Genomic DNA, 16,756 nt, shown 5'->3' with positions numbered 1-16,756 from the left:
TCTCGTGTTCACACGACAGTGAAATTGCCTAATGATACATGTCTCAGAATGTGTCTCTGTTGTTAAGTGACACATGACTGGATATATATACTTAGAAAAATGGATAAGGCTGACATGCTCATCTCTCTGCTTGGCCTGGCCCCCTACCTTCCATTCTCAACCTAGTAGAGTGACCCTTCACAGGGTTCTGTTGGGTTGTGTCGCTCCTCGGCTCAGACACCCCAATAATCTGCCACTCCACTGGGAGTGAAAGACACGTCCAAACAATGGCCACCAAGGCCATGCCCCGCCTGCCCCTCTTCCTACCTCTCTCACCTCAGCTTCCCACCACACCAGCCTCCTGCTGCTCCTCGGACACACTGCCTCACTCCTGACTCAGGGCCTCTGCACTGACCGTCCCTCCCGTCCAGAATGCTCTTCCCGCAGCCGCATGGCCTTCTCTGTTGCCGCCTGTGAGGCTTCGCCCGAAACCACCTCTTGCGGAGGCCCGGGGCCCTTGTAAGAATGGCAACCTGTCCTCCCGTTCCTAGACATTCTCCAGCTCAACTCGCTTGGGCCTTTCTCTTTGTTCCATAGCGCTTAGCACCTTCTAACACACTCTGTAATCGACGTATTTATTCTGTGTATTCATTGCAGTCTTGCCTCTCACTCCAAAATAAACTCCACGGGAGCAAGAATTTTTGTCTGTTTTGTTCATTGATGGCTTTCAAGCACTCACAGCACTGTTGGGAATATAGAAAGTGCTCAGTAAATGTTTGTTGACTGCGCATAAATGAATGGATACCTTGGATACTTCAAATATTTGATGTTTGGCAGAAAATGTCACCTGGTGGGAAACTCTGGTGCTCTGGACCTGAGGAGCACACCCAGCTTGAAAACCATGGGACTCAGAGCCCTCTGTGGCGTTTTCCTGCTTCGAGGCTGTGGCTTTCTGAGCACCTGTGGGAACAAAGACTGACATAAGCTCAGAACAGTGAAGACAGTGCTGTGTTGGGCTGCTAAGAGAGGGGGTGAATTTCTCTCTTAAAGTTGCTATTTGTTGTTGTAGAAAAAAAAAGTGTTTTAAGAGCCTCTAAGCTCCCCTCTCCCCCCACATAATGTTAAATCAGCAAATACTAGGTTACTTTGCTTTGAAAATGCCCTGTGTGGTGGCACCTGGGAAGTTGGTGGCCAGCAGAGGGCAGCAAACGCCCAGAGTTGGAGGGCAGAGGCTCAGTCCTGGCAGCAGGAGCAGGAAAAGCCCGGCAGCAGCCGGCCTGCCTGCCTGCCTGCACCTCAGGGTTCACGCAGATGCTGGAAAGCGTCCACTGCCACCACAGCGCCCGCCTGTGCCTCGCCCGAGTGGCTGACTGCCAATCAAAGCTATTCCCTGCTAGTAATAAAACGAGAAACACCTCCACCACCATCATCAAAACACTAGCAACCATTTATCGCGTGCCCACTGTGCGCGAGGCTGTGTGCCACACACGCTACTTGTGCCATTGTGTGACATTTCCACAACAACTCTTTGACGTAGGACGTTATTTTCACATGTTCTGGACAAGGCAAGGGGCTTACTGTTTTCCTCCAGTATTATTTTCTGCCATTCTGCAGGTGACACATTCTTTTAGTTTTCTTTCATCTGAGAATGTCCTTTTTTTATTTTTTATTTTTGCTTTCCCTTCTGAAGGATGGGTTCGCCAGATACAGAATTCAGAGCTGGCAGTCATTAAGGACTCCGTCTCTCTTGGTTTCGGATGTGAGATCTACGGTCCTTGGACTTGCTGCCCCCGTACGTAATGTGTCATTTTTATGCGGCTTAAAAATGTATTTCCCAATATGTTTTTCCTGTATTCTTCAGACTGGATAATTTCTATGAATTTATGTTCAAGTTACTGACTCTGTCTTACGTTCTCTCCTTTTGGCCCTGGAGCTCACCAGTGATTTAGAATGTTTAAAGGCAGTGTTTTGGGTTTTTTTTTTTTTCAGTTCTAAAATTTCCACTCGGCTCTGCTTTCACAGTTTCTATTTTCTCCTGAGAAACTTTTATTCACTCCAAATGCATTTGCCTTTATCTCCTGGAACAGAGTTATAGCTGGGCTTTCATGTCTCCGTGTGATAATTCCAATGTCTGTATCATCTTGGGATTGGCGTCTGCTGATTTTCTTTCCCTTTGAGAATTGGTCTCGTTTTCCTGGTTCCTTGAGTGTCCAAATAATTTTGGTTCATGTCCTGGGTATTTAAAATACTATAATGTATAGGCTGTTGGCCCTGCTAAAATCCTCTGGAGAATGTTCCGCCGTGTTTTGCTTTAGCGCAGAATCAGCCTCGTTAGGTTCAGACTGCACGTTCTGCCCCTCCTGTGCGGGCCCTGATTCCAAACTTACTTCAGTTTGTCAGCTTTTTTTGCTGCTCTGTGCCTGTCCTGTGTGTAGGGCGCTTAGCGGTTTGCCTGAAACTTGGGCAGCGCTTTCCATCTCGCCTCAGTTTTCAAAGCCTTTCGGCCTGCTGCTTTGGGTCTCTGATGAGTGTGCAGCTCACGGGACAGGACTCCTCACCCTCCTTCCTCCAGTCCAGAGGTCCCTCAGCCGGAAGATCACCTTTCTCTCGGAGTTTTGCTCCCAAATCACTGCAGCCACACAGCTCCATGGCTGGGATCTGCTCCTCAGGCAAAGCCATGGGAGGAAAGAGAAAAACATGAGGATCCACACTTTCCAGCCCCTGGGGCCTCTTTTCCTACTTTCTCTGGTTGGAAAGATGGAGTTTCTGTTGGAATTTTGGCTGGTCGTGCTGTGGTTCACAGCCCCACAACCGGGGCCCACCCTCAGCTCACAGCCATGGGAACAGAGGGGAAGACACATAGGTCACTTCTGCAAGCTTTGTTGTCCCATCGTGATCTGCCTGCTTTTGTTTACTTTCTGGAGTCTTCTGATAGAAGTTCAGTTTTTAAAAAATGTATCCAGTGTTTTTAGTTGTAATCAGTGGAAGAGACAGGCTATAATAGGCTTACTCCATCATGCGTGCACCTGGAGGTTAACTTAGTCTGAACGAGATCACCTTGGTTGTTTTTCTGGGAACAGACTGAAGAAGGTGAGAGAAGCAGGGAGCCAGTGAGGAGGCTGCTGCGGTCGTCCAGGCCGGAGCCACACACCGGGGCCTCAGTGGTGGTCACGGGGGTGGGGGAAGCAGTTGGATGCTGGATGTTATCTGAAGGTTATGCCGATGGGATAAATGTGGGGATGTTAGAGAAACAGAGGGGTTGGAGATGATTCTAAGATGTTTGTTTGTTTATTTATTTATTCTTAAGCAACTGAATGAAGTTGCCATTATTCTGGAAGCAGCACTGACGGGGAAGAGGGAAGATGAGGCGTTCGGTTTTGGACGTGTTTGTTGTGAAACGCCCCTTCGATGCTCAAGTGGAGAAGTCAGTGAGCAGTCTGTGTGTACCAGCCTGTGGTTCATGGGAGGTCCGGGCTGGAGATGCAGACTCAGGTGTTACTGGCATATGGGTGGCGTTTAAAATCACGAGGCTGGGTAAGGTCACCTACAAGGTGGGATAGAGAGAGGATTGAAGAGACCTGAGGGCTGGGTCCTGAGAAATCCCAGTGCTAGCTTGTTGCCTGGCCTCAGAGGTTGGAAGCAATGCCGTCCAAACGGCATTGTGTCAGTCGAGGGACAGTACCACACAGAAACTTGAACATGGGAAGTTCAGTATGGATAATACTGGGGCTGGCGTCCTGAGGGAAAAAGAGCTCTAGTGAGTATAGAAATGACAGATGTAAGGAATAGCATCTAGGCCTGTGAAAGAAGCACCAGAGAAAAGCCACAGCTGATACCCAGACCCCATTGGAGAGGGCACAGCCACTGCTCACTGGCTGCTACACTGCTGGAACTTGCTGGAAACCTTCCATCCAGACTTACCAGAGTGTACCCTTTCGGGTGCTGGGAAAAGCTTATCCCAAGGGGGGGGTCTTCCTGGAGGCACTTTGCTATGCCATTGCCCCACGAGACTGTTGGGGCAGCTCCTGGCTGCCGCTGCCACTGCCGGGCCCGAGGTGGAGATGCCGTTTGCGCTGCAGGAATCTCCACTGGGGAAACTGCCGAGAGAGTGCAATGGAAGCACATGCTCGACTTTGCAGTGCCTCTCCAATGGTTACGGAAACGCCTACTGACAAGGCTTAATGTCATGCTACCTGGCAAAGGGAAACTTCTAAAGGGGTCAGATCCATTGGCATAGAGTAGTCAATAAGGGTGAATTTGTAGCTGGGGCAATAAATTGATAATTGGCACAGGGTGAATGTGAGTCTGGCTGAGGAGAGGCAGCAAGGTCAGGAACAGGGGCAACCTTGTTGGGGGCAACGTTGGGGGCAACCTTGGTGTTGCTGTCACCTGAGAGATGTGTGTGTGACTTTGCCCATGGGAGATGAAGTGGGAAGTCAGGAGTCCCTGGAAGCAGGAGGGCAGGTGGCTGGTGAGTCCCTGGTCAGGCAGGCCTTAGGTTGTGAGCAGAAAAATCTGTAAGTTGTCCGGTTGCTGGTTGAAGTCTGAGCAAGGCAGCATATATAAAGGTGTAAGACGAGCATCCTGCTCTCTAAGGAGGACCCTGGAGGTGAGGCAGAGTGGTGCGCAGTCCCTGCTGTGAGATACGTGCCCAGTGGAGCCCTGTCCAGGGTGCTGGTCACGATTGTGCCTTGGCTGGCCCCTGCCCCTTCCTGTGCTATGGTCATACTCAACCCCAGGCAGATCCCAAACTGGGCATGCTCTCTCCAACCTCTTGGTTTGCACACATGCTGTTGTTGCCTCTGCTTGGGACAATTCTCCCTTCTTAGCACAGCTAACTCATCATCCTTCACGTCTCTGCTGGGACACCACATCCTCCTGGGAGCATTTAATGATGCCCCAGCCTGGGTGGGCCTCTCCTCTGTGCCCTGCAGCCTTGACGTTAGCCTCAACACAGTGTGTAGCATATCGAGTCCCAATTGCTTGCTTGTCTGTCCGTCTATCAAGCAGCACTGTAAGCTCTTTGAGGACAAGGACCAAGTCTTGCCTACTGCTCCTTTCCCAGCATCAGGCCTGGCGTGTAGCAAGCACTGACCAAATGTTGATTGAACAAATAAAGGATGATAGGCCAAACGTGGGGCACATGGGAAGCAGGGATGGCAGGGAGTGTGTGAGCAGGTCATCTGGGGTTTATCCGCCATGGTAAGAAGTTTGAACTACTTTGGAAGGCAGTGGAGAGCCACCGAGGGCTGTAAGTACATGGGTCAGTTTTCTCTGTGAGAAAGACCTGTATAGCAGCATCATGGTGAATGAGCTGGATGAGGACAAGAGTGGGGATAGGAAATTCAGGAGATCCCTGCAGTGATCCCAGAGGACACCTGAGTGTGGGGTGGGGTCCAGGGAAGATGAATGGGCACCCCTCGGTCAGAAGGGCACCAATGGGTCGCAGGGCAATGCCCGGAGAGAAGTGGGCTGCTTGACACTTGTGTTCAGAGCCTTTGCTGTGTATCTCCTGTCCCTCACTGAACTGTAAGCCCCTCCTGGGAAGGACCTGAGCCCTCTTTTCTGAGCACCTACCCTGTGCCCAGGATACCAGCTTCTGCCTTTGGCAAGCCCCCAGGATGGGTCCAGGAGGCCGTAGCCCCCACCCCAGCACCAAGAAGGAGAGGCCAGTGTCCTAGTGATGTTAGCATGGCAAGTTTATTGAAAACCAAGGGACACAAAGAGCAGTACAAACAGGTACCCCACCCAACTCCAGGGCTCCCCGGAGCTCACAGACATAAACCCTCCCGCAGTGGACAGGGCTGGGCACCCCCACCAACAGGCATGTAGGGTGTAGCAGAGCCCACCTCTCCACGAGCACCCAACCCACTTCATGAGCTCACATGCCGCGGAGTTAAACCAACAACCCAGGAAAAGAAGCAACCAGGGCATATGCCCCTTGGAGAAGAACCATCTCGGGGTACTGAGGGGTTCCTTGGGCCACCAAGGACTATGGCTCCTTCTGGGTCAGGAGAGAAGGGGAAAGCCTTCTTCTGCCCGGGGAAAGGAAGGGGAAAGAAGCCAGAGGTTGTGGGCCAAGGACACCTGCAGCGTGGACAGTCAACTTTGCATCCTCTGAATGAATCTGAAAATGGGGTGGCGATGGTGCCCAAAGACACTCGTTTTTGGCTTTGGGCTGCTGCTTTTCTTCCCAGACCCAGGTTTTTGTCATTGTATTGAATCTGCATTTCTTGAGGCTATTCATCTGGATGGTGAGTATTGATCCAATGGAAGGAAATTGGGAGTCAGGCAGAAACCAGTCTGGTTGGGGCTGCGATGGACCACCTGAGTGGTGAAAAATATCCCCCTGCATCAGGCCAGGCAGAGCTGTCGCTTCCTGGAGGGAGAGGTAGCCCCTCCCGCCCAGAGTCCAGATGCCTTGGGGTTGGAAGCAGGAGACTCTGAGATGGTTCTTCCCCGGGCAGTGGCAGCTGGCACTAGGTTCTCAGTACTTGGTCTGACGGCAGGTGGTGGTGGACACGAAGCGGACGCTGGAACCGCGGATGCCGCGGCCCCCACTGCAGCTGCTGAAGCCACCCTCGGTGGGCAGTGGGCAGGAGATGCTGGGGGTGCAGGCCCCCCCCAGGAGCACTGAGCCTGAGCCCACCCGGGAGCCTGTGCTCAGCAGGTTTCCACCGCCCATGACAACCTGGGTGCCACCCAGGCTGGAGCCACACATGCCACCAGAAGACATGCTGCCGCTGGAGAAGGTGACTCCGCTGCGGGAGAGGGTGGAGCTGGTGGCCAGGAGCTCAGGCCCACACACCGTGCCACCGCGGGAGCTGCTCACGGCTGCGGGGGGAAGAAACACAGCGAGGCTGCCAAGTCCGCCAGGCTCCCAGTGTGGGGTGGGGGCCAGGGGTGGTGGCATCAGGGAAGTGGCCCCTATTATCTACATAGTCAGTACCCACTTTTCCCTTCTCTTGTCTAGGTGACTCAGGGGCTGTGACTCTCCTAGAGTCAAACATTCAGAGTCAAGTAGAAGATTCAGTCAGTTCTCCAGATGTGCGCATGTAGCCACAGGCTGATTCTCATTTCTATGTGGCCAGAGTCAGGCTGGGTTTTGTTGGGGGGACAGTGCACTGCATTATGAGATGGAGCAGTAGCCTTCACACAGCCATGAGGCTCCTGTCTTCCAGTTACATCCTGCCCCTCGGTTGTCCCCACACGGCCCCTCTCATGAGTCCCTTGTCAGCTCTCTTCTGACCCTCTGGCGACCCAGCTTATAGCCCTTTGGTTTCCACTGGGCACACCTCAGTGTCCCAGGACCCTGATCTGACAAACATTTGCTTAGACCAGCCCTCATCTATGGGGCGCCCCTCCTTCTTGCCTCTTCTCTCATGGACTCCTCCCTGGCCTCCACTCAAGCATGACCCCCCCCCCCAAAGCCATTGCTCACTAGCCCCGCCCTCCGAGGGCTCTGTCATCCAGCACTTGCGCTCTTAAGGCCTGACCCACCCAGCGAGCACTGGGTTCCACTGTGCAGCTGTGTGTGTTTGTGCTTTTGGAGTCAGAAATCTGGGTGTGAGTTCTGGTCGTGCCACTGGCTGTGTGACTTCCGGCAAATCCTGTATTATCCCTGAGTGAGGTTGCCCCTGTCTATTCCTCCCCCCGGGTTCCTTTGAGGAGTGGGGTGATAATGGGCAGGACTCCTCTCCTCAAGAAGATTATAATTCTAGAGGGCAGGGGCGGGGGATCACCCTCTTTGTGTCCCACCCTGCAGTGCCAGGCACGGTGCCCTGCATGCTCTGTGCACAGCCAAGACTTTAGTAGAAGCAGCAGGGGACTTCCATTCAGCCTTGTCCCATCCCCTGCCATCAGGAAGGTAGGGAACTTCCCAGCAGAGGCCCTTTCATTCCTCCCTCTGACTTTTGTCCCTAAAGGACAAAGTCACTCAAAATGAAAGGGCTGCTGCTCTTCCGGAACCCTCCCCCACCTATGAGGCTCCACAAACCTTGGCAATTGCTTACTCTGGGGAAGGCAGGCCCTGGAGAGATCTCAGACCTCTGCTAAGGGGTGCTCCCAGGCCAGGGGCCAGATGGTCCCTGCTCCCCTGACCATCCTGGCCAGCCCAGCGTGGGCTCCTGACCCCAATGTGGGCCTGAGTTGAAAGGAAATTTGAAAGGCCCCAGGAGAGAAATGTGAAGAGGAAAAGACTTAAGTTTCTTACATATGTTTACTGGTCCAACACCTTCGCAGATCCTGGAGGGAGAAAAGAAGGAAGTCAGTTAAAGAGTAGTGTTGTTCCCTGAAAACTGGCTTGCTCTCAGAAGGGCTTTCTTGGCTGAGCAGACCAGTGGACCTGTGGTTTTCACCCTTAACTGTACGAGCATCCAGAGCTTTGAAAAAAACAGTGTATTCTTAAACCCCATCCCAAGACCAGTTAGCAAGCTAACCAAATCCAGCAAAACTCCTTCTGTTTCTGGTACAGTCTGTCTACAAACTTGCATTCAGGCGTCACAGATTTAGTCATCTTCTAATCCCCCGCCAGGGTCAACATGACTAATGTTTGCAGAAAAGGCTGTCTTACTTCCAGAGATTGATTATTCCAGCAGTTCTTCACCTGCCCCCCTCCCCTACTTAGTCCGATGCCCAAGTCTGACCTCATTCCCTCCCCGGGCACTGAGAGCGCTCACCGGATCTCCTCGCCCTCCAGCAGGCGCCTGTAGGTGGCGATCTCGATGTCCAGGCCCAGCTTGACGTTCATGAGCTCCTGGTACTCGCGCAGCTGCCTTGCCATGTCCTGCTTGGCCTGCTGCAGGGCACCCTCCAGCTCGGCCAGCTTGCATTTGGCGTCCTTGAGGGCTGCCTCACCCTGCTGCTCTGCCTCCACCACCGCGGCCTCCAGCTTGGCTCGCTGCAGGGAGGGCAGTCTGCGTGGGCTTTGGCAGAGCCTGGGGGTCCCCGTGTGGGGCCAGAAACACTGCTCCCTGTTAGCGGGGACACAGCCTGGTGCCAGGTCAGGGGTGGAGCCCGTGTGGCATGCTTTCTTAGGGACTGTGATCTCGCAGTTTGATGTCACCAGGGACGAAGTGTTCCTTTTCTTCAGTTCCCATCCCCACTTCCTGCTATCTGCTGCTCCAAGGCTGTGAGGTGCAGAGGGTAAAGCTATTCTTTCTCCTTTACCTGCACCCCCCCAAGTTATCCCCCACCTTTTCTTCTATGTGGTAGACCCTCCTTTTCTTTCACATTTTCCTTCTCCAGGAAGTCTTCCGGGACTAGTCACTTCATTTCTGGGTCCTAGGGGTCTCTCCCATGTCATCAGACATGCCTATCCTCAAATCTCAGAGCCCTGCCTTCCTCCCTCTGGGGCTTTCTCAGCTTTCCTTTGCCCACCTGAGCCTTGGCGTGCTCGATCTCTGCCTTCAGCCTCTGGATCAGACGGGTCAGCTCACTGATCTCATTCCGTGTGTTGCGCAGGTTGTCACAGTGTTGGCCAGCTGTCACCTGCATCTCCTCATACTGTGGGGAGGGGGCACAGTGGTGAGGAGAAAGGGATGTTCTGAGGGCTCAAAGGTTGGGTCAAGACCACAGCTTCGACTGAGCTGGAAGTCTCAGACCTCCATGGGGCCTACTTCATGGTACCTGAGTCTCACCCCAGGGCTGCCTACCTCCCTTCTTCAGCCCCCCTCTGCCCACCTTGGTCTGGTACCAGGCCTCAGCATCAGCCCGACTGCGCCTGGCAACCTCTTCATACTGGGCCTTGATTTCACAGATGATTCCATCCAAGTCCAGGTTCCGGCTATTGTCCATCTTCACGATGACTGATGTCTCTGAGATATGTGACTGCAGCAACTCAATTTCCTGTGTTGAAGGATCGGTAAGATAGATGGATTCAGTCCCATTAGTGGCCAGGACGCTGCCTCGAGGTCCCCAGGATGTGGCGGCAGGAGCAGAGAGCACTGCTCATTCGTTCAGAGCAAAGCAGTGGAGCAGGGCATCCAGAAGAAGGGCAAAGAAGAAGACGCGACCGAGAACCATTTACGTCTGACTGTAAACTCTCGAATATCAAGACCATGGAGGCCTAGGGTTTAGTCAAAGAGGAGTGATAGCCCTGCTGGGACTTCAACTTGTCTTTGCATAAAGTGGCTGTGCCATTCATGGATTGTTGAGAGCCAACAATAATTTAGGACATGTTAGTCTAGGAATTTTTCTTTCCAAAGTCCTTAATAGAACCAGGGAGCATGGAACTGGCCTGCAAGGTCAAGGATGCAAAGGGAGCTTTCTTTAGCATTTCCCCTCAGAGCCAGACGTTCAGCTCTGGCTGGGTCTATACAAGACCAAACAGATCGCCTATGAAGCAAAAGAGAGCTGGTTCATTTGACTAATTAGGTCAAACACAATTTTTCTTACATCTTCTAGCAAATCAATTTTATAGAATCTTTTGATCAAGAGATAGGAAGTGACATTCCTAGACCCCAACATTTGGATTGGCCAACAAGAGTGTAAGTCATAGATCCAAGGAGTTTATTCACAGACTTCAGTCAGGCTGCTGAGAAGCCTGCTTGCCTTTCCTTCTCCACTGGGAGACACATCACATAGAGAGGATAGAGATTGGAGTGGGAGGAGAGATGAATGGCAGCATGTGTTAGAAAATATGCCAGTCCAGGCGAAGCCCCCAAGGTGTCTAGGTTAATCATTGATCTTATATCGCTCAGAGAAAATGGGCCCTTACCGCCATGTACAAGGTTTTCAGGAAGTCAATTTCCTGAGCTAGGGTGTTCACATTGGTCTCTAGATCAGATTTCTTTAAGAAGGCTGTGTCCACATCCTGCATAAAAGAGAGAAGGATAAGATGCTCATTACTTGTGCACTGTTCAGCCTCCCCACCTTGGCAGGGTCCGAGGGTGGGTGGGAAGATCAGATCAATCCCCATAGGCTCAGGCCGGGCCATGGCGTGGGTGGTAAAGTCACTGGGTAGAAACGCTGTATAGTGACTGTCGCTCTTCTCCTCCTGCAACATAAAAACTCCCCTGGGGCTGCTGGAACTTTCCCGATGCCTATTTAAAGGCAAAGTGAATCTGGATAATCCAAGACTCTTAAAAGGACATCTAAATAGTCTAACTGACTTTAAATAGTCTGAGACAAATTAGAACCTCAAAGGGAACCTGTGTGACCTTAGGGATTCCACTCTGAGTGGTCTGACACACCACAGGGCCACCTGACTGTTTTCATGGGCTATTTCAAGAACATTTGCTTGTCTGAAGGAGAACTTTGCCTGGGCTTATTGCTCTCCCTTACCTTCTTCAGAGCCACAAACTCGTTCTCAGCATTGGCCCGGAATCCCACCTCCTCTTCGTACCTGGATTATAAGAATTAAGAGGATGGGTTCTCATTCTGAACTGAGAGCCAGTGACTTCCAACTCCCCAGTGAGCATCTTAAGACCTCTTTGCCCCACCCAGGAGCATGGCTTCCTGTTGACACCTACGTGTTCTCAGCCACTCTGTCCCTTCTTTAAGACCTTACATGAACCGGTAGCCTTCGGTTTCTCCAAACCCCTTTTACTTTCTCAAATAGAATGTGGACCTGAAAATCAAGTCCATTGCCATGCTCCTTTGCTAGAAAAGATTTAAGGTCATTGCCAATGACCATAGAGTAAATAGGACCCAACTTGTTGTTGAACCTGGGCACTACTCTCAAAACCAGAGGGGCTAACTCACCCATCCCCACAGTCAGAATTAGGAAAAACCATGCCAGTTCCAAGTCTCCCTTTCCCTCAGGACCCACCAAGGGCCGCCTCCTGCTCCCTTACATATCACTGCCCCCCACTTCTGTGCCCAGGCTGGGTGTCGAAACCCACATGCAACTCCAGTTCTCCCAGCTGCTCTCATCTGAGCCTGGCTGCCACTTCAGGGATCGGGACCTGTCCATCCTTAGTCAGTGCCATCCAGATGCCACTCACTTTTTCTTGAAACCCTCAAGGACATCCTGCATGTTGTTCCTCTCAGCCTCCAGACGGGCCCGGTCACTGTTGGCTGCACCCAGCTGCCTCTTCAGGTTGGTGATGTAGTCCTCAAAGAGGGGCTCCAGGGTGCTCCTGGCACATTTCTGCTCTTGGAGGAAGTTCCACTTGGTCTCTAGAAGCTTATTCTGCTGTTCCAGGAACCGCACCTAAAACCGCAGGGGCACAGAAAGGGCAATTGAAGTGCTTGGCAGAGTCACCTGCGTGCCCACTGGCTCTTCAGGCGGCCAGACTCTCAACACTGGGGTGACATTGTTCTCTCCTCCATTGACTTTCATTCCTCCTCTAATTTGGTAGGACCTGGAAAAGCAGGTCTCTGACGCCCTCCTCATGTTCTCTCAGGCTCAGCTACAAACAGAGGCTCTTGAAACAAAGCACCTCAGGACTATTTCTCTTTCTACCCTCTGAGAAAGGTGTAAGCCAGTGTCCCGGGAAGTTTGAAAGACTGCTTCTGCCTGAGTTGGCTTTGTCTATTTATGAAAACTGACGTCAGCCATCCCTGACAGGAAATGAGGAACAAATTAAAGTACATCCAGGGTGGGGTATGGCACTAGGAGATGGGTCCTACTGACCACCCCAGATATTGCATCTGCTGAGACTTACGGGGCTAGAGGAGAACACGGAGATCGTTTGCCCCAACTCCTCATTTTAGACGAGGAAACTGAAGCTCACAGAAGTGAAGCTCGGGCACCATCAGAGCATTCTCGCTCCATGGAGACAATTTGTGGGACGTCTGTTCCAGGTCACTGTTCCTCTCATCAGCCTGAAGATCGGTGACTACCCATGGTAGTTACCCACTATTTCCCTCAATCTAGGTGCCTAGGTTGAATCTGGATAACCCACATGGAGGTATGGGTTCTTTGTTTTGTACCCCATTCCCCAATCTCCTAAGGCGGGCAGATGTGGCCACCCAGCCTCAGGAACTATGAAAACTTCAAAGATGGCACGGGGGACTCAAAGGATAAAACCTTTTAAACCTACAACAGCTGGCACCTGGCTGAAGTCCTAATGTTTCCAGCCTGTTTAGGAGATAGTTCTAAGTGACTAAGTAGTAGGTCTTAGTTTGTCCAGATGCCCTCAAACTTGACTGGACGTTCCTTTTTCCTCCCGTAAGATACACCCTCTGTGTTAGTCTTTCCCATCATGCAGCATTCCTCAAGCTTGCTCTGCAGCTGGGTGACCTGGAAATCATACTGCAATGCCTTTGGTTGACACCTGAAGGATCTAAGGGTCAAGTTTGATGCCCTAGACCAGGGCCATTTCTTCTTAAGGAAAAGAACACTGCAATGCGTGTTAGCTCTCATGATCCCAGACCCAGATATTGAGCTGTACCTTGTCAATGAAGGAGGCAAATTTGTTGTTGAGGGTCTTGATTTGCTCCTTCTCATCCCTCTTCACCCTCTGTGCATTGGGGTCAATTTCCAAGTTCAGAGGGGTCAGTAGGCTCTGGTTAACCGTCACTGCTGTGATAGATGGGCCTGCTGGGACTCCAAGTCCTCCGACTCTGTAGCCAAAGCCAGGGCCACCAAAGCCATAGCCAAGGCAGCTGCTGGCTCCAAAGCCCAGACCAACACCACTGCCAGCCCCAAACCCTAGGCTAGCACCGCACCCATTACCAAAGCCAAAGGCCCGACCACTACCAGCACCAAAGCCAACTCCACAGCGAATGGGACGAGGGCCTCCAGCCGCTATCCGGGGCGAGCACGATCCATAGGTGATGACACTCCGACTACCAAAGCCACCAGAGCCTCGGAAGCTGGACCCACTCCTGCAGGAGACAGAGCTGGCCTGGAAGCGGTTCAGGTTCTGGGGAGCCACTGCTGAGCAAGAGCTGAAATTTCCTGCGTGGCGACTAGAGCTGGCTCGGTAGGAGCGGCAAGACATGATGGCTTCCGGGGTGAGAGCAGAGCAGTGATTGCAGAGTGTGCGGAGTGCTGGAGCTAGGAGTCCCTCTGAGGCTAGAGGATCCCTCTCACCCCTTTTATGTGTGTGGGGATGTGAGGATTGGCCCCATAAAAATGGAAAAGGCCATTTGGATGCATTTATGAGCTTGGGTAGTTAGCAGAAACTCTTCATGCCTATAACCTCCTTAAAATGAGCTAATCAGACACACCTATTCTCCTTAAGATGAGAGTTATAACATCAAACCTATAAACATTAAAAATGCATAAACACGTAAACATTATGGCCCCATTTTTCCCACAAGTCCACCACAATTGCCATTATGGGGACATTAATTTGTTTCAGTCATAAATCCAATAGACTTTTTCACTGCAAGTGTGGCTAACCACCAGAAAGTTAGGATGGTAGTAGCTCTAGGAAGAGGCTCACGAGGGATGCATCTATATAGACATAAGCCCCCAAAGAGATGGGATTTGCAGAAGAGAGATGGGATCTGCAGAGCTCTTAGCAAGAAATAATATGGTGAGAATACAGCTTATTGCATCTCTGTAGATGGATTCAGGAGTATCCAACCTTTTGGTGTCTCTGGGCCACACTGGAAGAAGAAGAGTTGTCTTGGGCCACATATTAAATACATTGCAATGTGTAATCACAAAAAAATCTCATAATGTTTTAAGTAAGTTTACAGTTTTGTGTTGGGCCACATTCATAGCCATCCTGGACCACATGCAGCCAATGGGCTACAGGTCGGACACCCTGCATAGTCCATTGGATAGTCCAGAAACCTTTTGCAGTATTTTATCTATCCTCTATGATCTGATTTGGCTGTTTACCTAGGAGCTTAATCTTCGGTAAAGCTCATTTGCAGTAGTATAGACACATGCCTAATTCAAGACACTCAAAGGAGATTCATTCATTCATTCACTCATTCATTCAACAATAATCAGGTGCCTACACTGTCCCAGGTGCTGTGCTTGGTGCTGAAAGTACAGAAATAAAAAAGATGGTCACTGCCCTCATGATGGTGGAGGAAGATTAACCTTGAGGACTTCAACCAGTCAATACTTTTGTCACATAATTTGAGGCCAAAGCACACCAATAATTTGGCCGTCTCTCTGTGTGAAAAGTTAGCCCCATGGTTTTGAGCCCCTCTCCCTAGTACACGTGAGGGCTCATCTCTAGCTCTGTCTGAGCAGATTCCTTAAATTATTGATGAATCTTTGGTTAGGATAGAGAGATACAAAGCAATAAGCATCAAGAGAGAAAAATAAAAAGCTCTAAGCCACTGGATGTTGTTATCCTTTTAATCAATGTTGCAGATATTTCAGGACCCAGAGGCAGGTGTTTGCCTTTTCTATTCTAGTGGGTGATATGGTTTGTCTTGCCTGCCTTTTGCCTTGGGGAGCTCATGCTTAATTGCACATTGGAATTTGCGGGGGATGCTTGGGATTACGCTTGGAAGGGAATATGTGCTTTTGACTGGAGCTCCTTTCTTCCTTCCCAATTGCTGTACCTCTTTTTCTTATTTTTGCCTATTGCTTTAGCTACAACTTGAGTGTGATGTTGAAAAGCAGTGGCAAAAGGGGGCATCTTTGCCTTATTTCTAATTTTAGTGGAAAAACTTCAAGTTTCTTATCATTAAGCATGATGTCAGCTACAGGTTTTTTGGTAGATACTCTTTATCAAGTTGAGGGAGTGTCCCTCTATTCCTAGTTTACTGCTATTTTTCATAAACCCAGTTGTCAGGTATATGTCTAATGAAAGAACAAGCAGAAAAATAATAACGAGAATACTTCTTGTGAAGACTAATAGTGATCTTCCTGTTGCTAAAATCAGTGCCCTGTTCTCAGTTCTCATTTAACTTGACCTATCAGCAGTATTTGGTCATTCCCTTTTTCTTGAAATACTTTCTTTCTTCTTTTGGTTTCCAGACATTACACTCTCCCGATTTTCTTGTTATATTACTGGCTGCTTCTTTTTAGTTTTCTTAGCAGTGTCTCTTCGTATCTCCAACCTCTAGACACTGCAGCACTCTGGGACTCAGCCCTTATGCCTTTTCTCATCTTTCTCTATACTCATTCCTTTGTTGAGGTCATACAGCTTCATAACTTTCAATACTATCTATCCACTGGTGATTGCCAAGGGCCTATCTTTATCCTGGACTTCCCTCTGCACCATATATGTATACTTTTTTAAAGAAGTTCTCACCCAAGGATATGCTTATTGATTTTAGAAAGAGAGGAAGGGAGACAGAGAGAGAGAAACACTGATGTGAGAAACACGGACCAGTTGCCTCCCACGTGTGCCCTGCCTGGGGATCAAACCCCAAACCTTTTCGTGTATGGAACGATACTGCAACCAACTGAGCCACTTGGCCAGGGCTCCACATGTATACTTTGACCAATGTCTCTATTTGGATATCAAACAAGCATGTCACCCTTAATATATCAGAAACTGTTCTCCCACATGTTCATACTAAATACGTTCTGCTTGCCAGTCTCACTGGCAAAACTCAGTAGTAGCTCAGGCCAAAACTCTGAGAGCCATCCTTTATTCTTCTGTTTTCTCCATATCTACATTCAGTCCATCGGCAAATCATACCTCCTTAATGTATCTGCTACTGCTCTTCACCACCCCAAGTGGTACCACCACGTGGGCCCAAGCTCAGCACTTCCCACAGGGACCACTGATGTATCCTCCAGCCTGTCTCCCTGTGTCCTCCTTTGCCTCAGTCTTCTCTTAACACCCTGGTCAGTCACCCACTAAAAACATGTTAGATCATGACATTCCTGTGCTCAAACCCCTTTAACGGCTTCACATCCTACTCAGAGTAAATGCCATACCCAGTCTCCCCTCCCCTTTCACCATCC

The 16,756-nt window shown here is 50.5% G+C and overlaps 1 protein-coding gene across 2 annotated transcripts; it reads right to left on the bottom strand.

Moving 5' to 3' along the window:
• Positions 1-6,421: 6,421 nt before the first annotated feature.
• Positions 6,422-13,868, bottom strand: KRT84 (keratin 84). 2 transcript variants are annotated; one of them, XM_037030917.1, is made up of 10 exons: positions 13,646-13,868; positions 13,317-13,537; positions 11,925-12,133; positions 11,263-11,323; positions 10,697-10,792; positions 9,661-9,825; positions 9,358-9,483; positions 8,658-8,878; positions 8,192-8,223; positions 6,436-6,813 (listed from the first exon to the last, which is right to left on the bottom strand). In XM_037030917.1, the coding sequence occupies exons 1-10, from the start codon at positions 13,866-13,868 to the stop codon at positions 6,467-6,469; spliced, it is 1,701 nt and encodes a 566-aa protein (XP_036886812.1). In that variant the 3' UTR covers positions 6,436-6,466. The 2 variants fall into 2 exon arrangements, with proteins under 2 accessions (XP_036886811.1, XP_036886812.1); XM_037030916.1 differs by having other exon boundaries at positions 6,422-6,813; positions 13,317-13,868.
• Positions 13,869-16,756: the final 2,888 nt, after the last annotated feature.

Source organism: Sturnira hondurensis, unplaced genomic scaffold, assembly GCF_014824575.4.
Source record: "Sturnira hondurensis isolate 20B ecotype Veracruz unplaced genomic scaffold, ASM1482457v3 Scaffold0020903, whole genome shotgun sequence".
NCBI classification, from domain to species: Eukaryota; Metazoa; Chordata; class Mammalia; order Chiroptera; family Phyllostomidae; genus Sturnira; species Sturnira hondurensis.
The sequence above is the reverse complement of the archived record's forward strand: the minus strand, read 5'-3'. Positions and strand labels throughout refer to the sequence as shown.